The sequence below is a fragment of the Balaenoptera ricei genome, chromosome 14, assembly GCF_028023285.1.
Source record: "Balaenoptera ricei isolate mBalRic1 chromosome 14, mBalRic1.hap2, whole genome shotgun sequence".
Taxonomy (NCBI): domain Eukaryota; kingdom Metazoa; phylum Chordata; class Mammalia; order Artiodactyla; family Balaenopteridae; genus Balaenoptera; species Balaenoptera ricei.
In genome coordinates this window covers 27,039,664-27,062,124 of record NC_082652.1, presented here as the reverse complement: position 1 = coordinate 27,062,124, position 22,461 = coordinate 27,039,664, and the positions used below count along the sequence as shown (strand labels likewise).

Below are 22,461 nucleotides of genomic sequence, written 5' to 3'. Positions count from 1 at the left end.
TGAGCAGAGAGAATCCTCTGCAGGCAGTAGCTGCTGGGATACTACAAACCCAGGCCCTGCAGCCACCCCTACCCCTACCTCCCCCAGACCCTTGGCCTCCTCAAGTCTTCACTGCAGGAACCAGCTGTCTCGTGCCTGGAGCACAACAAGGCCACCGATGTGGGGAGCCTCACTGGCATGCTCTCTCTCCAACATATGAGAGCATGTTCTTTCCTTATTTCCTTTTCAGCTAAGAAAATGATTGCCTGTCTTTATTTTTAAAATAATGAAATAGGAAAGAAATGAAAATTCATGGACATAAAACTACTGACACCATTACAAAATGACTTACGGAAAATACAATATAATCAATGTACTGAAATAAGTATAAGAAAAGGAAAGGACATGAGACTTCCCTGGTGGCACAGTGGTTAAGAATCCGCCTGCCAATGCAGGCGACACGGGTTCCAGTCCTGGTCTGGGAAGATCCCACATGCTGCAGAGCAACTAAGCCCGCGTGCCACAACTACTGAGCCCGCGTGCCACAATTACTGAAGCCGTGCGCCTAGAGCCTGTGCTCCGCAACAAGAGAAGCCACTGCAATGAGAAGCCCGCGCACCGCAATGAAGAGTAGCCCCCTCTCGCCACAACTAGAGAAAGCCCGCGTGCAGCAACGAAGACCCGATGCAGCCAAAAATAAATTAATTAAAAAATTTTCCAAAGAAAGCAAGAAAGAAAAGGCAAGGACAAATAAGAGGGTGTGTGGGTGCGTGCCTGTAAAGAAGATGCGGTGAGCAATGGGGAGAGGGACCAGGTGAGCTAACGCCCAGGTGGACACTGCGGTGCAAAGGGATGATGGCCTGAGGGTCCCTGGGCAGTCTGTAGGTAGGCCTGCATTCAGAGCCAGATAAGACTCTGACAATGACGTTTAAAAAAACAAAAAGACTAAGGCCAGAATAGCTGAGACTAAAAAGAAACAAATATATGCAGTTTTGGCTGATGGGTGCTCTTGGCAGATGTCAGGATCAACGGCTTCTCCCCAAGACTGAAGTTTTTGTTTGCTCCACTCATTTGACATCCTACAAAAAATACTTTGGGAATTCTGTCTTTTATCTATGCTTTTCTATCTTCACCTGGACTCTGGATGCCCAGAGTGCATATATTTTGCCTGAAGTTTGTAATCTTAGCCTGCCTTAGCTGATATTTGATAAATGTGCCAGAAAAAAATCTCACCTTCCTGAAAACCTGGCCCCAGCAGCCCTCTCCCACATCCTGGTTGAGCTTATTCCTCCAGTCTGGGGGCCAGGAACACACTGAGACCTCTTGCTAATGCCCCCTCCTCCAGGTGCCCCACCCCCACCCCCAACTTCCTGGCTCTACCAGCCCAGCCACCTTCCATCCCCTGCCACCCTCGCCATTCAGCCCAGCTCCCAACCCCTCCTCTCCCCCAGTCTGGTCCCCACCTACCACCAAGGAACTCCTGGGGCCCAGGTCAATGGCCCCGGGCCAGTCCCCTCTCGCTGATGCCCTGAGGCACCTGAAGCAGGAGACTTCACCTCCCTCTTGCTCCGCTGCCCCTCTGCCCCATAGGGGCTCCATTCTGCTCCCCCTCGTCCCCAACCCCCACACAGCACTCTCAGAAGGAGGAGGCTGGTTTCACTCATTTCGCACTCCATGTCGCAGGGCTCTTGTAAACTTTCCAGGGAAGTCTGCAGAATCAGGGAAAAGAGAAAGAATGACAGGCTGCTGTCCGCAAGTGCTACAGACAGATGGCCGAGTAAGCAACAAGGTTCTGAGGACAGAAGTAACAGGCACAAGGGCCTAAGGACAGTAGAAACAGACCTTTTGAAAACATAAAGATAATTAGGTCACTGCTCTGCCTTTGAACCCCCAACACCATTTATTTGCACAACAGCAACATCCAAACTCCTGTCTCCAAGGCTCTGCCTCCTTTGGTCCCTGACTCTTCCTATCTCTGACCCTCACCCCAATCACAGTGGCTTCCTTTCAGTTTCTCAAACCTGCCAAGGTCTTCCCCAGAGATGGGCTGTATGACAGATACAGGGACGTGATGTACTGGAAGTGTGACCACACGACTGCACAGCCTAAGATGTTAAAAACCATGTTCCAGGCTACTGCTCAGCACCGCCAAGCTGGTCCTAAGAAACCTTGGATCTCTGCTCTGCTTCCACAACTGAAGGAAGATAAGCAACCCTGACCAAAGTCAAACACACCTTAAGGACAATCCCAGCTCCCATAAACGGCCTTATAAAGCTGCACACGCCGCCACTGAGAGCAGGAAGGGCTCTGGGCGGCCGCCACTGGAGATGGGCTGGATTCTGTACTGTGTACTCAGGACACACCTGAAACTAAGATCTAAGATCTACAACAGCGGGAGGTAAGCAGTCTCTGCTTAAAGCAGGCTTAGGGTGGCACCATGCGGTGACTCACGCTATGACCTTTGGAGTGGGGCAGGGCTGGACCGATGTCCTGGTTCTGCCACTTTTAGGGCTACATTACTGTGACAAACTGTTCAAGTTGTCCAAGTCTTCGTTTCCTTTTGACTTTGGAAGGTTCTTGCAATAATTAAAGGAAGTACTAAATGGAAGTGTTAACCACAACACTCAGCGAAGTAAACAGTAGCTGCTATTGGCGTAGAGATTCCTGAGTAGACCCAGCCCTCACCCCACGATCATGCCCCCGATCAGCTGTCACTGTCCTCTGGCTGGTTCCGGGGAGAACTGGAACCAGCATGGAGAAGCACTGTACTAAAGTGGGTTTTCAACCCTGTCAGTAACAAGGGTCCTCTCAAAACCGACAGGGGATGGGAAGGATGCCTGTTAGAGAGAGGAGATGAGGGGAAGGCCTGGAGACTCGAAGTCTGATACGTCACTGTGAAGGGTCCCAAGCAGCGAGGAAGACCACGGGAGAATGCAGAGGAAGGTGCCAGAACATCCCACCCGCACCCCTGCCAACTCACTCCTGACTCTGACGATCTTCACAGGATACCTTCTGCTAATTCTGCCTAATCAGTTCAGTGAGATGTGCTGCACATCGACTGCAGTTCCTACCCTCTTCACTGAGACAGACAATAAATAACCCACTGTCTAGACGTGGCAGACACTCAGCAAATGTCTGTTAGATGATAAAAACAGTGCAAAAAGCAAGTGGCAGAAAAGCAGTATTGAGTCCACCTTGCAGAGCACAGGGGCGAGGACGAGGGCTTCGCCTGAGGGACTCTGAGTAGCAGAGCCCGGCTGGGTGCAGCCCAGGAAGGTAGAAGGGCTGGGAGACTTCTGATGGCCACTTGACCATTAATGCCACACTCTGGCCTTGCAGGAGCCCTCACATGTCAAAACACAGCCCGTCACTCCTCGTGCTGTTTTCTACCTCAGTTGAAGGCCCCTTCCACGGGTCCAAGCCCCAGAACACCACACATGGGACGGACCTGGCTGTGGACTGGCTTCTTCCATGGCTTGACCACACAGCCCCTCGGGCCCAGGGCCCAGCACAGTTGGCAGCTCTCAGTGCTGGTCCGGTGCCCTTCCTCGGGCTTCATGGTAGAAGGGCTAAGCCCAAAGCAGCATTCACTTTGGAAGGCAGATAAATCTTGAAGTGGTTGGGTACCAACTCAGCTCAAGGACCACTGTGAGCCTGGAAGGTATGGCCAACCCAATCAACAGATGGAGAAGACGTTCCTTACGTCCTTATGTCCTTTACTGTCACCCTGTGACAGTCCTCCTCATGACAAGAACTGCCAGCGCACTGGGGAGGGTTTGCTTCAACTCTAAGATGGAGCACACACTAGCAGGCTCCGTTCTGTGTGAGGCTGACACGAGGGGTAGGAAGAGGGAGATGCCAAGAGGACACTTCCTGATGTGGCCATGGTCTCCTGGAGCCCTACCTGTCCCGAGTGTGAACAGGAGCTCTGGAAATTACTCTGCCGCCTGTCTTCTGGCACCTGATTCAAAGAGCAGTCCTAGCCCTGGAGGCCCCAGCATTGGCTGCCACAGCAGCTTTCTGCTTCCCCAGTCAGGCTCCATAAAAACAAGATCAGGAACGCAATGGGTTACACTGGAGTCAGAAGTCCTAACTTCGGTGACAGGAATGGGTCTCAGATATTAAAGATCCTCAAAAGTATATGCAGAACTATATGTAAATACATTAATATATGTTGTTTTTCTGGAGAAAGAGTCCACAGCTTTCACCAGATTCTCAAAGGGGTCCGTCCATAACCCAAAAAAGATATAAAACAAAGCAAAAACCCATGTGCTACAATCACCAGGCAGCTTTCATCCTGCAATTTGTGGCTTTCATTCATTCACTCATTTAACGCACGCTGAACATCCATGTGCCAGGCCTGGAAGGACACAAGACAGAAAGAAGCAGACAGGCCGCCCGCTCTCACGGAGCTCCCTGGGCCCTTTGCCTGCTCTAACACCGCCCCGTGTGCTCTGGGCACCTGCACCTGAATCAAACCCTCTGTGTCCATGTGCCCTGAGCAGCCATCAAGTGGCCTCACGTACCCTCACCTACAACTGGATGCTACTGACTGGTGCTTTTTTTTTTAATGAATTTATTTATTTAGTTATTTAATTTATTTATTTTTGGCTGCGTTGGGTATTGGTTGCTGTGCGTGGGCTTTCCCTAGTTGCGGTGAGCGGGGGCTACTCTTCGTTGTGGTGCACGGCCTTCTCATTGCAGTGGCTTCTCTTGTTGCGGAGCACGGGCTTCAGTAGTTGTGGCTCATGGGCTCTAGAGTGCAGGCTCAGTAGTTGTGGCACGCAGGCTTCGTTGCTCCGTGGCATGTGGGATCTTCCCGGACCAGGGCTCAAACCCGTGTCCCCTGCATTAGCAGGTGGATTCTTAACCACTGTGTCACGAGGGAAGCCCTATTGACTGGTTTTTAATATTGAAGACCCAGTCTCTCTCTTTTTTTTTTTAAATGTTTATTTATTTATTTATTTATGGCTGTGTTGGGTCTTCGTTTCTGTGCGAGGGCTTTCTCTAGTTGCGGCAAGTGGGGGCCACTCTTCATCGCGGTGCACGTGCCTCTCACTGTCGCGGCCTCTCTTGCTGCAGAGCACAGGCTCCAGACGCGCAGGCTCAGCAATTGTGGCTCACGGGCTTAGTCGCTCCGTGGCATGTGGGATCTTCCCAGACCAGGGCTCGAACCCGTGTCCCCTGCATTGGCAGGCAGACGCTCAACCACTGCGCCACCAGGGAAGCCCCCCCAGTCTCTTTAAGATTGCCATTATCCTCCAGGGTAGTAACTTGGCTCAAGAGGGCTACTTACTGGTTAACACTTCCTATGAAAACACAGGGGTTTTATTTTAGGATGAGTCAGGGGTTAAAGGTATGCATGCCGTGGTGCAAGAGAAGGTGGGCTATGGAAAGAAAGAAGTAAAACCATCTCCATTCACAGATGACCTGATCCTATATATAGAAAGATTCCAGAAGAAAGCTATTAGAGCTAATAAAACTCAGCCAATTTGCAGGGTACAAGATCAACACACAGTATCAGTTGTGTTTCTATACACCAGCAGTGAGCAAATAAGAATGTAATTCCAGGGAACTCCCTGGTGGTCCAGTGGTTAGGACTCAGCGCTTTCACTGTCATGCCAGATTCAATCCCTGTTGGAAACTGAGATCCTGCAAGCTGCGTGGCGCAGCCAAAAAAAAACCAGAATGCAATTCCATTTACGATAGCATCTAAAAGAATAAAGTAACTGGGAATAAATTTAACCAAGGTGATAGACTTGTACACCAAAAGTTACAAAACACTGCTAAAAGAAATTAAAGAAGACTTAAATAAATGGAAAGACATCCAGTGTTCGTGGATAGAAAGACAATATTTTCAAGATGTCAACGCTACCCAAAGTGATCTACAAATTCAACACAATTCCTATCAAAATTCTAACAGCTCCCCCCCGCCCCAGAAATGGAAAGGCTGATCCTCAAATTCATACAGAACTGCAAGGCATGCTGAATAGCCAAAACAATCTTGAAAAAGAAGAACAAAGTTGGAGGACTCATACTTCCTGACTTCAAACCCACTACACAAAGCTATGGAAATCAAAACAGTGTGGTCTTGGCACACAGACATATGGATTGATGGACTAGAACTGAGAGTTCATAAATAAACTCATACATCTCTGGCCAACTGATTATTATGATTTTTTGCCAAGTCTTGCGGCTTGTGGGATCTTACTTCTCCGACCAGAGATCGAATCCATGCCCCCTGCAATGGAAGCACAAAGTCCTAACCACTGGACCACCAGGGAATTCCCTGGCCAGCTGATTTTTGAAAAGGGTGCCTAGTCCATTCAATGGGGAAAGAACAATTTCTCCAACAAATGGTACTGCTACGACTGGATTTTCTACTTGCAAAGAAAGAATTTGGATGCCCACGTCAATCCATATACAAAAATTAACTCAAAATGGATACATGACCTGAATGTAAAAGCTAAAACCATAAAACTCTTAGAAGAAAACATGGGGGTAAATCTTCATGACCCAGAATTTGGCAATGGATTCTCAGATATGACATCAAAAGCACAAGCAGCAAAAGATAAAATAGATAAGATGGACTTCATCAAAATCAACAACGTGCATTAAAGTACACTGACAAGAAAGTACAAAGACAACCTACAGAACGGGAAAAAAGTATTTAAAAATCATACCTCTGATAAGAGTTTAATATCCAAAATATATGAAAAACTCCTAAAACTCAACAACAAAAACCAAACAACCCAATTTAAAAATGGGCAAAGCTCTTGAACATTTTCCTAAAGAAGATATAAAAATGGCCAAGAGGCACAGGAAAAGACACTTAACATAATTAGTAATTACAGAAGTGCAAATCAAAACCACAAGATGCCACTTTATAGCCAGTAGGATGGCTATAAATTTTAAAGAGAAGGAAAATAACAGGTGTTGATGAGGATGTGGAGAACTGTGGATTGCTTGTGGGATTGTAAAATGGTGCAGCCACTGTGGAAACAGTTTAGTTGGCCTCAAAAGTTAAACAAAGAGCTACCCAGCAATTCCACTGTTAGGCATATACCCTAGAGAACTGAAAACAGGTATTCAAACAAAAACGTGTAGATAAATGTTCGTAACACTCTCCTCAATAACCAAAAGGTGGAAATAACTCTAATGACCATTACCTAACGAATGGATAAACAAAATGTGGTCTATCCATACAATGGAATTTTATTTAGCTATAATAAGAATGAAGATACTCGCTATAACATGGATGAACCTTAAAACATTATGCTCTGTGAAATAAGCCCAATCCAAAGGACAAATACTTTATGATTCCATTTACTATATGAGGTATCTAGAATAGGCAAATTCATACAGATAGAAGGTAGACTAGAGATTACCAGGGCCTCAGGAGAGGAGGGTGGGGAGTTACTGCTTAATGGTTATAGTTTGGGGTGAGGAAAAAGTTTTGGAAACAGTGCTGATGACTGCACAACACTGTGAATGCAATTAATGCCACTGAATTGTACACTTAAAAAGGGCAAATTCTGTTATGCACATTTCATCACAATTTTTAAAAAATGAATAATTTAACATGACAAAGACCACTGAGTTGTATACTTTAAATGGGTAAATTGTATGATATGTGAATTTTATCTCAATAAAGCTGTTTAAAAAAAGACTGTGTGGGCTGAGTCCTAGCTCTACCACATACCAACTATGAGACTGTCAACAAATTAAACAAACCTCAAGTTCTAAGTGCATAAAATGGGGCAGCTATGAGGATCAACTAAAATATTCTCTGTGAAGCCCCTAGCTGATGGTTCTCCTTACACAATAGCTATTACCACGTATGGAAAACTGAGGTTAGCTTAATGACCAGGCTGGGACTGGCTTTGTCTGAACCACACTAGGGCCCCAATTTCACAGTACTCTCACTCAATTTACATAGGAAGAAAGAGGAACAAAACCCTTTTAAGAATATTCTCTAATTCACAATCCAATGAGAATATGATATGCTAGGAAAAAAAATGTTACCTTAGGCACAGAATTCCTAAAACTGGATGCTGTTAAGGACAAGTGACATGTCAACGACAGAAGGATGGAGAAGGAGCCCGGCAGCCCTGATGAAAGTCCTTAAGAAGGTGTGTGTGAGCTTGTGGGCATCTCTGACAAGCCTTGGTGAGGAGGGGAATCGCTGAGACAGAGCAGCCCCCTCACGCTGGGAGGCATGACCCTTACAGACCTCCACATGCAGACCAGACATCACTGTGGGCATAGAGTTCCAGCCACAGGAACTCACAGCTGATCCCGGAGAGCAGAAGAACACAATCAGCACTGAGAAAACCTAGATTTGCTTTGTAGATAACTTCCTCTCAGTAAGTAGAAGCAGCGATGAAGAAACTGCTAATGCAAACACTTAATTATAACCAATGAAGCAAAACCAACTGGTGGAAGCAGAAATCTGGGAATTCTAGGCCAGTCAGTGAAGGAAGTAGTACCATAGGTCTTAGGAAGGTCAATTCAAAAGATTGAGACCAGATGCAACTCAATGTCTAAGGGTTTTCAAAATGGGGAGTAGACAACCCAAGAAATGTAAACAACACAATCGCAGATGACCCCAATGGGAGTGAAGAGCAGGTTTCTTGAGCATGCTGGTGAGCTCACAGAAAAAACATGCACCACAGATGAAAGGATGGCCTCATGCTGATAAGAACAGATATCCAAGTGCTGACCAAACACACCGGTAAACAGGACCAGTCCACTGCTGGTCATCTGCCACAGAGAATTACATCACAGAACACTCGCAGGCTTATGAAGGGTCAAGTCTCTTGGTTTTTGTTCTAACAGGGATGATGGCAAATTCTATGAAACACAAAAGGTGAGCCTGAGATCAAACCTGGACAAAATTCTGGATGCAATTAGCAGACAGATGGTTTATGAGCATTTAGAATGGGAAATGGGGCCTCCGGAAGGCAGCATGGGCTCAGTCAGGAACAAGTCACACCAGACCAACCTCACTGTCCTTTTTTAGATATCAGACATGGATCAGGAGAGGCTGCAGAGAAGGATCTGGATCGTGCATTTATGAAATTTGCAGATAACATGAAACCGAGGGGGTGATCAACATGCTACATGATGTAATCAGGATTTTAAAAGACCAGAAGCATACAGGTGGGTAAGGCCGAAAAAACCAAAACCAACGAACAAAAACCTCAAGAGGGACAACTGCAGGGGCCCACACTGAGCGAGGCAGGTACAGGACAGGGATGAGGCGGCTGGTTTCTCCCTGGTGGGAGCAGAGACCATGTCATGAGACTGTGTCCCAGGCTCCACAAAGACGGGCCCTCTGCGTTGCTCCCCGCTGCGCTCCCCACTCCTGTAGCCACATCCAGGCACTCAGGAAACCTCTGCTGAAGAAGGGAATGTTTTTGGAGGTGTCCATGGTGAGGCTGAGGTAGGAGCTGAGGCATCAGGAAGACAGAGCTAAGGACCACCCCACTTGCCCTCCTTGACTCCATCGACCCATCCCCACTCCCTCCACACCTCACCTGCAGCCCCTACCCCAATTCACCACCGTTCCCTTAGCCCACACCACAGGGCACTGTTCCATGAGGCTCCATTCAGACTCCTGGCTGTGCGTGCCCAGAGCTAAGTACAACTCTGAAGGTGCTAACAAATTTCTGCCCTTTTCTAGTCAGGAAAGTATACTGGAATATGAGTATGGGAGACTTGTATTATTATAGGGAGACTCAAGCACGTGCTCTAAATTACTTAAAAATCAATCAATAAAAAGGTAAACTGCCCACCCGCAAACTTCAGAACCTCTAACAGTTGTGAGAAAACAGCGATTTCATGCCTCAGTGAAGACCACAAGAAAACTGTTCACCTCCTCAGCTTAGCTCTCTGCTGATATGGTCACAACTCGCGTCCAAGCTTTTGTCTTTTGCCCAACACACCCAACACTCTCAATGACCTGCAGCTACACAGTGGTGTTCTCTTGTTCCAGCAAGCTCTTCCTTCTGCCGGGAATGCCTCCTCCCACTTCACCCAGCTAACTTCTAGTCATCCTTCAAAACTCAGTTCAAGGGTCACCTCCTGCAGGAAGCCTTCCCGGACCAACACCCACCCACATTCCCATCTCCTACCTCCATCTCTGCTCCCACCTACTCTGTGCTATCAGATCACTTACCACACTGCTGCTTTCTGCCTCTAATCTTTCATTAGGTGGCAAGCTCTTTGGTGGAGGACCCTACAAGGCACCCCTCACAGGTTGGATGCATGAATGGATGATTAACAAACATACATCAACTCTCAGAGCCAGGGTGCCTTTTAGACTTAGAGAATTTGAGAAACGTGCCCAAGATCACACCAGGAACAGCTGGGACTCGAATGCGGGCCGCTGTGTCAGAGGACACAACTTGGACTGCAGGTTATTTTGTAATGACCACAGCACCCTTGCTCCAAACATTCTCTTCTGCCAACGATCTACCTTTGGAAAGGCCTTCGCCACTCCCCACCACCTGAGAACACCCCTGCTTCCCAGGAGCCCTTCCAGCCCTGCTCCACCAAGGGCACGGGAGGCTCCCCTTTCAAACCAAATCCCAAGGATCAACTCGCTTCCTGAAAAGAGGTGAGCAAGAGAGCGAAGTGTCTAAACAAAGACCTCTCTTAAAATATCTCTTCACGTGCAGGACTGTTCTTTCAAAACTCAAGTTTTATGAAAAAACCTTGTGAACTCAGGAAGTAAAGTTCACCTGAACCTTCCTCACTTTGTAACACCATCTCAAAAGGGAATAACGAAGCTTCAATTACTGGCACATTTTGTCCTACTTGTCTCACCTTTCTTATTTTAATTTTAATACTTTTCCTGGTAACCTAATTGCAACAGTCCCAAGAGGGGACTGTTTTTAACAAGATCCGACAGGCATCAGTTTTAGAAGATAACATAATTCACAGAAATACTTATTTATGGCATAGCTGAAAGTCTCATTTAAACACACAGCACAGGAAATACCATGAAGTGGAATTTGGCAAAGGTCTATTTCTTGGGTCCACTAACACTCTAATCACCTAAGGTAGCCTTTCACGAGGCTGACACGGCTGGTCTGGTGTCACGAGGAGGCTCGGGTGTGGAGACCCGTCTCCGGGGCCTGAGACTAGAAAAGCAGTGTTAACAGCCGAGAAGATGGGTTATCTTCAAATATGCTTCATGAACCAGGCTCCTTCTCCTCACCCCGGCCTCCCTAAGGCACCCACCTATGTATCCACTCCCCAAGCTCTGAGTGATCCCCTCTACAACCCCCTGTGCACACTCCAAAGAACACACATGGGAGACAGGGGTTTCTAAACTGTACATCTTAGAGCCAGAAGTCAACACACAGGCATCCTAAAGGGAGTGAGGCTTTAAATCCTGGCTCAGGTAAGAACTCACTTCCTGACTTCCTTAACGGGGCTTGGAATTCTGACTGGGAGCCTGGACCCCCAGGATCTCACCCTGGTGTGCCAACCGTCAGCTGCATAACACAACTCTAAATCCTAGCTCCCCACTCTCATGAGGAGACCAGAGATGTGGAAGTGCTCCCAGAGCCTGAAACCACTAAGCAAACTGGAAGGTATTTAGAACCCAGAACACCCCAAGTTATTTTAGGGTGCTGAGGTGTGTACCGTGCAGGGGCAGGTCTGTGTGGGGATGAGAAGGCCAGCAGGCCGACTCAGCCAGGCCTCCATCTGTGGAAGGAGCCTCTTCTCGTTCCCTTCCTGTTCTTCCACTGCGAAGTATAAAAGCACCAGGTCCTCCCCAGCCCCGGCCCCCGCCTCAGATGCTCTTTCCTTAGAGCCAAGGTGAGAGGGAGAAGTAACCTCAGACTCTGAACCAAACCTCCAGGTGTAGTTCACTTGGGTATTACTCTTGGTCCAAAAAAACCTGAGGATAACCAGTGAAAAAAAACACACAAAAATCACAGCTCCCTTTGAACCTGAGGGCAGGCTGCTCTGAAGCAACAGGCCCCATGACTTCATCCTCCTGCCATGCACCTGGGCTGCCTCCCAACACTGCCCTACTGTGACCGCGGGGTGAACACACATGGAACAAGCAATAACTTAATCTCAGTTTCTCTAACACACATGTGATGTAATGATACTAAGGAAGAGTATAAAACCGTACTCATATTATAATGATACTTACATTGCAGTGTGTGATTCACAAACCATTTTCATAAGTTATCAATAAATGAAAGAGCTGGGAACTGTGGTACCAAATCCCATATTCTAATATAATAATACTTAGGGCCCACCTCACTTACGTAATTTATATAAATTTATACATCAGTAAAAAAATAACACACAAAAATATATGCGACCATTCTTCTAAAAATCTGCATTTTTAGGGAATTCCCTGGCAGTTCAGTGGTTAGGACTCCGTGCTTCCACTGCCTAGGGCACGGGTTCAATTCCTGGTCGCGGAACTGAGATCCCCGCAAGCCACAGCCAAAGAAAACGAAAACTGAGTGTCAAAGGACCCAAAGAACCAGCCTTAATAGATTTTACCTCTAATGCCAGGGCGGTCTTGTCATAAGCACAGGGCACTCTTTTCTGAATTGCTTTTGCAAAGACAGGTCCATTCTGTGTGGATGGCAAAGGGCTGACCGCTGCCCCAGGAGTGCTGGAAACTGCAGGCAGAGGAGCCGTGGTCTGAGGCTGAGCATACGCGTGAGCAGGTTCTGGGATCCCGTAACTGTTGGAATTCCTATTCCCATGCTTGCCATGTGGCGAGGACCTCACAAGCTTTTCCACATAAGGGACGGGAATCATCCCCACCCGGCCATCCTTGTTCCGGGCACTCCACCACTGTTCTTCTGGCTTCTCTATTATCACCAGGATCTCACCCTTTTTAAAGGGCAGGTCTTCGGCATCATTCCCAGGAAAATCATAGAGAGTTCGTACATATTCCAGATTTTCTTCTGCTGTAGGCAGGCTGGGTGCTGATACAGATCCCATTGGTGGGCTCGGATACCTTCAGAGAGAGAGAAAATTATGAGAAAAATCTTACTCTATACCAGTGTTTGTCAAACTTTTAAAATAAACCAATTAACTCTATAACAAATTATTTCCCTCTCCATATTCTCAGACATTAAGAACGTCCTGTCACACTGTTTTATCCTCTGTAGTTTGTAATGCAATCGAAGTTAATATCCTGAATATTAACGTTAGGTGCATAGCACCCCTCCCACATATCTCTGTTTCACAGAAAGCTTTTGTTTACACATACAGATACCTGGTCTGAATTTTTTAAATTATTTTTAAATCCCCTGTGAGTTCAGCTGCTTCCTTCCTTAGGCCCATCACAACCACCACACACTCTTCCTTCTGGTCCTAATCTAGGGCGTGCACCCTGCACACTTCCCCGGGCACCCAGAGAGATGACAAAGGCCTCTGTGCCCCTCAAAATATAAAAACCAGGAAAGGGAGTATATACTTGCATTACAATTTTTTAAAAAAACAACCCATACTGCATCTTGTACAGGAATCATCATCTGAGCCTCAAAATGAAAACGTGAAAATTTTCACGGAAAAGCTCAGACGCAAGAGCTCTCACCTAAGCATCACACCCCCGGCCACCCGCTCTTGGAGCTCCCCTGTGAGTCTGGCTCGCACACCCGGAACCACCTAGAGTCGGTTAGAAAAGCACCGTCCCGGGCTTCCCTGGTGGCACAGTGGTTAAGAATCCGCCTGCCAATGCAGGAGACACAGGTTCGAGCCCTGGTCCAGGAAGATCCCACGTGCTGTGGAGCAACTAAGTCCATGCGCCACAACTACTGAGCCTGCGCGCCTAGAGCCCGTGCTCCGCGAAGCCACCGCAATGAGAAGCCTGTGCACCGCAACGAAGAGTAGCCCCCGCTCGCTGCAACTAGGGAAAGCCCATGTGCACAGCAACAAAGACCCAACACAGCCAAAAATAAATTAATTAATTAATTAATTAAAAAAAAAAAAAAAAGAAGGAAAAAGAAAAGCACTGTCCCTTCTCTTCAGCAACACCCCACCTGGAATGCCCCTTCTGCAAGAGAAGTATAGAGGTCTCTCTTCACCTAAGAAGTGTTCTGGAAAGTTGCGAATACATGAAGTTTTGGGAAAACCTATTTTGCTGTTAGCATTTCCTCCCCTTAACTTTTTTGAAGCACAGAATCTACACCAGAGTAACTTCACCCAGAGTCTCCACCTCTTTAGAGGGTGACGCCTGCAGAGTCATCACCAAGGCTGGTTCTGGAGCAGCCCGAGGGAGAACGCTGGGGTAGGGCCTATACCTGCCTAACCGCGGACTACAATTGTTTTATCTTCCAGTAGATCATGGCCATTCCCTCTTTTTCCCCCAATTAATGACCTAAAAAGTTGTTTCACATAACAACATGATCTCCTAAGTTGAAGCACTTTAATTAAAAAAAAAAGTTTCTTTTTAAAAAAGTGTTACCATGTTACAACATTCAGCAAAAAAAAAGGAAAACAAAAGAGAAAAAAATCCCACAGTTCCTGCCCCAAGGTAGCTACAGTTCTCCTTCCCTCCTCCCTCCCCTCCCATCTGCCTGCCCACTTTATGGCTTTCTTTCTTAAGAGTCCCACATACAGGACTTCCCTGGTGGCGCAGTGGTTAAGAATCTGCCTGCCAATGCAGGGGAAAAGAGTTCGAGCCCTGCTCCAGGAAGATCCCACATGTCACGAAGCAACTAAGCCCATGAGCCACAACTACTGAGCCCGTGAGCCACAACTACTGAGCCCGTGTGCCACAACTACTGAAGTCTGCGCCTAGAGCCTGTGCTCCGCAACAAGAGAAGCCACCGCAATGAGAATCTCGCTTGCCGCAACTAGAGAAAGCCTGCGCGCAGCAACGAAGACCCAATGCAGCCAAAAATAAATAAATTTATTTATTAAAAAAAAAAAAAAAAAGAGTCCCATGTACACATGCCAGGGGCAGTTTTTCTGCGTTTCCCCACTATACTGCTCTTGCTTCATTCTGTGAGCCTGCTGCAAACAAGCATCCCTGTGTTTCTGAATGGTTCTTCTTTCTCTCTATTACCATCTTCACACACTCTTTTGAATTTAATTTCCCTGCACTGTATTTCTTGTAAAGCCTAGATTCCTGGATTAAAGAATAGGAATGTTTTCACGGCCCTCGGTACATTTTGCCACACTACTCTCCAAAAGTCTTTGTAATTTGTCAAAACTTACATCTTTTTAATGTAAATGACTAGCTTCACAGTAGTCAGGATACCTTGGTGGTTAGAAGAGTGACTTAAAACCTCAAAGGCCTTGTTACTTATTAACAACCCGACAACAAAGGGGCAAACTGCTTACTATCCATATATCTAAAAAAGAGTGAGCAGGAACAGCAAAACAAAGAAAAGGCTGACACTTATACCTCCATCGGGGACTACCTGCAGTCTTGGCAGACAGTAAATCTGACACAGCAATCCTGGGAGGTACAATGCTTTCCACTTGGATTTGCACAAGGCAGTGTCCTCACTCACAGCCTCTCTCAGCTCGTCAGCCGCAGGGACAACCCGTGGGTCTCTCAGGTGTCTGAGAATTAACGCTGTGTGTGAAACACCCACAACAGTTCCTGACCGGCACTAAGCACCCCATCAGCTCCTCACCCCCTATCCCTGAAAGTACACACCTGATCCTAACTCAAGGGCCACGGAGATTCTGTGAGAGTTTGGGTCACACTATACAAATCTCAGATACTTCACCAAGAGCACACTTGGTTCCACTGCAGACTCCTCCAAGGGTTATTTTACTGTTTATACAGTTAAAAGTTAAAAGCAGTTCCACAGACCGTAAGAATACTAGTACAGCTTCAGTAGGGATTAACACTAATGACATCCATTTACCCAGGTACCCACTGGCCTTATTATGTGCTAAGAACTTGGGGGACAAACAATGAATTAAAACCAAGTTTCTGCTCTCAAAAGACTGCAAACTTAGTAGTGACAGAGACTGGAAGGCAAATGAGAGCACCAAGTGTCATTCATGTGTCCCACAGAAGCTGACGGGGTCAAGTTCTGCTAAGGGTCAGAACAGGCAAGGGGAGGGTGCAGAAAAAGCCAAAGACTAGCCCCCTTTAAAGCTGAAAGATTTCGCGTTAGACAGGCTTACACATTCTGATTCTACATCAGAAGACTTAGAGGCCCAAGGGTTCAAACGCTCCCTTCCCAGCTTCCCCACAGCTCGCGGGGCTGGCTGGTTCCCACAAGCAAGGCCAGGAGCGGGCTGGCCAGCACACATTTGAGGCTTGCTGGCTACATATGGCCTTTGTCAGATAGTCTTCTTTTCATATAACTCTTAAAAAAGTAATGACCGTTCTCAGCTCCAGTACACTATACAAAAACTATCTGTAAGTCTGGCCAAGGGGTCCACAAACTATGGCCTGCAGGCCACCGGCCCACCAGCTGGTTTTACAAATAAGGTCTGAATAGAACCCAGCCAGGCCCGTGCGCTCACGGGCTGTCTGTGGCTGCTTCCACAGTACGAGGGCGGAGCTGAGTGGCTGCGAAGGGGACAACAGGGCCCACAAAGCTTAAAGTGCTGACCAGCTAGCCCTTCACCGTGAGCTCACTGAGGCCTGGTCTAGACAGCCGAGGCGGAGCTGGGGAGGGTGCTCGTGCAGACCTGACAAGAGGGAGGACAGCTTACACTTTCTCCACCACTTCACTGCTACAGTGACCTGGGGCTCCTTTCCTGATTCGGCACACACACAGACATCCCTAAATATGACAGGAAATCAACCTCCCAGCCACACCCCTGACAAATTCAAAGCCCTCCACTCCCCATTTTCTCAAACTCGTGTATTCATCAAAATCCCCTGCAAATTACACATTAGTCCCACTGCGGAGATGAAAGCATGATGATGCCAGGTCAGAAATACTTAACATATTAGACCCCACTGCCCAAAGAAATAGGAAACATAAAACTGGAACAACTCATTGTTTCTCAATTGTTTCGCAATTTGTTCCTTCATCAGGACTGTAAATAGCATCCAGCACACACACAGTTTCCCAAGCCCATCAAGCACACCAGACCCATGCTTCTTCTTCTCCCTCTCCCTCTCTCGCCAGCTCTGGAAGAGAAGACACTCCTCATCGAATGACAATGAATCTCCCTCCTACTTTGGTTAAAAGCATTCTCAGCTGCGTCTATAAAGCACAGATAAAACATTTTCTTTAAACTTCAGCTTTAATGCCTTCTATGCTTACAATTACCTTATTCCTGTTAAGGAAGCAATACAATCAACTTCTGGCAGGAGAGAGTTTCAAAGGTCCTGTTCTAGTTTTTAAAGGGGGTAACATGGATATGGAAAATTTTCCTTATTATATACATGTATACACATACTCTTGTGTATGTATGAAAGATTTCACAATAAAAAGTTGGAAAACAAAACAGATGGTAAAAGAATCAATTCCAAGAAGACTGGCTAAGTACCCGTCTGCTCAAAGTGCTTCCGGCGCTTCTTACCCCTAGGTGGCCCTGAGCACGGAGGACTCTCCCTCCATCCCTGGCTTCGCAGCACCTTCACCAATGGCTCTCCATCGGCGGCGCCTGCCTCTGCACCTCCATCCACAGCTTCTCTGCCTCTGCTCATTCTGCGGATTCCACCAAAGCTTACACCCAAATCTGTATATTTGGCCCCCAACCCTCTTCTCGTTAACAAACCCATCAGATTGCTGAACCCCGCCTGGCTTCCCTGTTGAAAACCATCGACCCCCTCCCCCATCCCTCCTCTCCATTCTCTCAGAGGCACCATTCAATCATCCCTGAAGCCACAGCTCTCCACTCACCTACAGGCAACTGCCCAGCGACGGCTGTCGTCGGCTTCCACCTTATATTCCCAACACACGAGATCTCAGCTCAGCTTCTCACAATCCCTTCCCCTGTAACAGCCCTTAATTAACCCCACACTCCAGACTTTCACCACCCCGCCCACACCAGTTTCTAAAAAATAAAACTGACCATGACAGTTCTCTTCTTAAAAACTTTAGAGGGCTCCCACTGCTAAACTCATGTACAAAGCACAGAGGCCCTTCACAGTTCAGCATTCTTAACTTCTTGGCTCGTGGCCCCTCACTCACGCGAACCACACCTGTGCCTTTCCCAGCACCTCTTCTACCTCATACACTTGTTCTCATCCTTCAAGAACCAGTTCATGTGAAGTCAGAAAGAGAAAAACAAATACTGTATGCTAACACATATATATGGAATCTAAAAAAAAAAATAAATAAATAAAAGGTTCTAATGAACCTAGGGGCAGAAAAGGAATAAAGATGCAGATGTACAGAATGGACTTGAGGACATGGGGAGGGTGAAGGGTAAGCTGGGACGAAGGGAGAGAGTAGCGTTGACGTATATACACTACCAAATGTAAAATAGATAGCTAGTGGGAAGCAGCCACATAGCACAGGGAGATCAGCTTGGTGCTTTGTGACCACCTAGAGTGGTGGGATAGGGAGGGAAGGAGGGAGACACAAGAGGGAGGGGATATGGAGATATATGTATACATATAGCTGATTAACTCTGTTATATAGCAGAAACTAACACAACATTGTAAAGCAATTATACTTCAATAAAGATGTTTAAAAAAAAAAAAAAAAAAAAGAACCAGTTCATAGAGCACCTTCCCTTTCAGGCCCTGCCTGACCCTTTAGTTGACCATCCTTGCTTTTAAGCTCCCATGGTATTCTATTTTCATTTGTTCAGTATACTGAGCTTCTCAAAAGCTAGGGCCGTGGTTTACTTCCATTATATGACTTGAGTCTAGCATTGGGCTTTGGGATACAGTAAGCCTCAATATATTGAAATTCCTGCTAAAATTAAAATGCCCAAGACACAGGGAAGCATTTCCCCTAAACCTGGGTTAAATCTGTTCCACAGACAAGGAGATCCCGTGTGCCACCTGGTTTGCTGTCCAAGCCTCTTCGCCTCACCACCGCAGAACTCACACTTGGCTGTCGTTCCCGACCAGCTGCACATGCCTGGTGGTCCCACCTTACTCCTTGTGATCTTAACTCCGACTCCAGGATAATCACCACTGCCCCCTTTCACTTATCAGAAAGAACTAAAATATTTTAGCCTGAAGGAACCTTAGCACCTTAGAACCTAGTCCAACTGTTCAGATCAAGAGCAGAATTCTTAGATAAAAAGTTCTCTGAATTTGAGTCTTAAACAAGAGAAAGGTCACAAAGCAAATGGCTATCAGCACTTTACGTGCCATGGGAACACAATTCTCACCTGGGCGAGACTTCATTCCCAGCATAATGACGTTTATGGATCCCATCTAAATTGAACTTAGGTGATTTAAACTATTGGTAAGAAGAAACTCAAAGGTTTATCCACAGTGTCCAATTCTATGCTAATCAAAATCACTGTTAATCCTTCTCCCCTACTCCTGATTACGGAAGTCCAAAAGTTCCCTTAAATATTCAGACAGGGGCCGTGGGGGGAGGCATGGCCATGCTACCTGGGGTACCCTCCAGTCCCCCATGGTGTGGCCTCTGTGGCACACGTGTGAGGGTCCCCTCGGGATGCTCAGGTTAGGCTGCGCATCCTTTCTCCGCCCTCCCACAGCTACTGTCTGTATCAGATGACATGAACTTGGCCTTTTAAATAAAGTCTCAGTAACCAGGAAGCTCCTCAAGAGCATGATAGGGACTGCTAAGTCAACGTTAGTTCCACATTACCAGCACATGCAATGAGCAATGTGTGCTGACTAAAAAACAGGGTTTTCTCTATGGGTCAACTTGCCTCAGTTTTTCAACTTCTACTTCTCATGATTTTTCTCCCAGCCACCATATAGCTACATAAGCTAGAATTGGAAAGTTTTATAAGCAAAGCAAGCTACACAAAACACACTTTCAATTTTCTAAACCGTAGGAAAATGTATTTCATAGCTAAACTAAATCCACTCAGAAACGTGAAACACTCTGTTGTTAAACTGGAAATAGCCTCTATTAAAACAGAAACAAAAAAACCAGTAGTGCCTACCTGAATACTAACTATAACCTAATAAACAGAACCTTAAAAGTGTTTATACTCAAATAAAATGGAGATGAAAACCACAAGGTTTCTGTTTATCAAATGATTTTTAAGATAAAAGTTACACCCATCTGCAGAAAAAGAATCCTTTAGGGTCATTCAAAAATCAAAAGCCACTGACATACCTTTCGTGTTTAAATTTAAAATCTAAGACAGAAATGAATACCACAGACAAACTCAAAAGACGATAAGATAACCCAGAGAACAGACAACTACAAATATACCAAGTCATCTTTGTCTCTTCCTTTCTCTTCCCCATCATCCCCCCTCCCACCAGCAACTTATTTTCAAACCACAGCCATCACTCAGTCTACGTAATGTCTCTATGATGGATGGATGGACGACTCATCAGGCACCATCATTCTGACCTGGATTGCAGTAACAGCCTCAGGTCACTTCCCGGCTTCAAACCCCTTCCATGGCACCCAATTTCCTGCCTTTGACTATTACCTGTCCAAACTCTTCTAGATGTGCATCTCAGAGCCACACTCACATCACATTGCTGTCTTTCCCAACCCAGAACTTTGCATAAGCTCTCCCCCTCCTCGCCCAAGCCTTGCTCCTCCTCCCTTCTGCAGTTTCACACGCTTTCTCTGACCTCCCCACCTCAGGTAAGACCCTTCTACTAGATCCTCTCAGCCTAGATTGATTTCCTTCATAGCATTCACAAATCTTGTAGTATTTTATTTTTCTACTTTTCCGTCTGTCTCCTCCACTAAAATCTAAGTTCCATGACAGAGAAAGCATGTCTGTCACCCCTCTTTCCCAGTACCTATCACTGAAACATAATTCTCCTGAACATAATTCTCATATTTGAATAAATATATAAAATTAAAAGTTAAGGAACATTCCAATAAAAAAGATCAGACTAGTACAAAACAAGCACCAGTCCTTAAATTCTGAGGAAGTCATACAGTTGTGACCTTTCACTAAGCAAAACAGACCCCCAAAAAGAACTATTAGCCAAGGGGCATGAAACTCTGGCTTCAGGAGCTCAGTTCTGAGGCCTAAAAAAGCTAAACCACTTTATCCTGTCTGGGGTGTGAAAATGCATCGCCCTGATTTCTGCATTTGGCCAAGGCTTGCCTGGCATAGTCTCCTACAGTAGGTAACACATCAACCAAATCCTCAGGAGAGGCAATCCAGATTCAGTGTGACAAAGTAATTCCAGCCAGGATCTGATTCAACCAGCACTGTGACAGCCCTTGGAGACAGCAGGGAAAAGGAAAAACTAAACTACAGCAAAATGCCTGGGGCAGAGGGCACAGAGGAGAAACAATCAAGGCTGAACTCGAGGGGGAGGGTCAGGTAAAGGTCCCAGCACCACAGGGAGGATTTCCGCAGGTGAGGAGCCGGTGGAGGGAGGCGCTCCACGGAGGGCTGGCAGTCGAACAAAGGCCCGCAGGTGTGCGTGGGTGTGCAGGGCTGGCTCCCGGGAAGGAGGATGAGAGGGGTGAGGGCAGGCACCACACTCACAAAGCTACAAGGGCACCTGGGAAGACGCCTGAAGGGGAAGTTTGGGGTCGTTTCTGCGGGAAGCCGCTGCGGCACAATCCTTTTTCTCCACCCAAAAGGGGATCTAGTTATTCACTCACAGCTGCATTATAGTACCTGTCACCTCAAAGTAAGCACAACACCTGGCACACAGCATGCCATGCTAAATGCTTGAAATTAATGATATAATTCACCTCCACAAGCTAGGAAAGTAATTTACTTAAACGTATTTAATATCTCATTACTGTGGGTTCTAAGAGTCTCTCCAACCCCTTATATTGGAATTACATGTGCTGAAAGTTGACTCCAGTCATCAGTATCTTCGGGGACCTGGAGGTTTCACCAGTCAGATTCTTTTTGGTGTCTAGGTCTTTGTTATACACTCTCTGATTTACAATCACTTTCTCACCAGTTTTTAAAGTCCATTTAGTTCTGCAGTTAACCTCAAAGTCATTCCACTGTCACGCTGTTCCTTCTCTATCTCTATTCCACAGAAGCAACGCTGAGCCGTCCAGTGGGTGTTCCTTAATTAATATAATAGCTTTTAGTGTTTAGAGCTCAGAGTACCATCCTGTCAAAGAATTTGTAAAGTCAGAAACATCTCATCCTGAAAAAGCTGTCCTTTTTAAACAAATGTTTAAGAAATCAACTGGGCAGTGAAATACCTTTTACTTTTAAAATTCTAGGCAATCTCTTCAACTCAAATTTGGCGTAATTTAAATAAAAGAAACCTCTAGCAAAATATTGATTAAGGCAAATAATCAAATGAAAACAGGATGCCTAATGATCGGTGTCACTCTGGGTTAACTTTAAAATAGATACTAAGTCATTAAACTTAACACAAAAAGTACATCTGAAATTCAAGTAGGATAGAATTAAGATGAGTGTCATTCAAAAAATTCCCTTAGTAACATTCTAGCC

General features: G+C 46.3%; 1 protein-coding gene across 1 annotated transcript in view; it reads right to left on the bottom strand.

Moving 5' to 3' along the window:
- CRKL (CRK like proto-oncogene, adaptor protein) overlaps positions 1 to 22,461 on the bottom strand; it is a 31,234-nt gene that overhangs the window by 7,359 nt on the left and 1,414 nt on the right. The window contains exon 2 of the mRNA XM_059894451.1: positions 12,517 to 12,982. Coding sequence (XP_059750434.1) covers positions 12,517 to 12,982 — 466 coding nt within the window. The remainder of the gene's footprint in view (positions 1 to 12,516; positions 12,983 to 22,461) is intronic.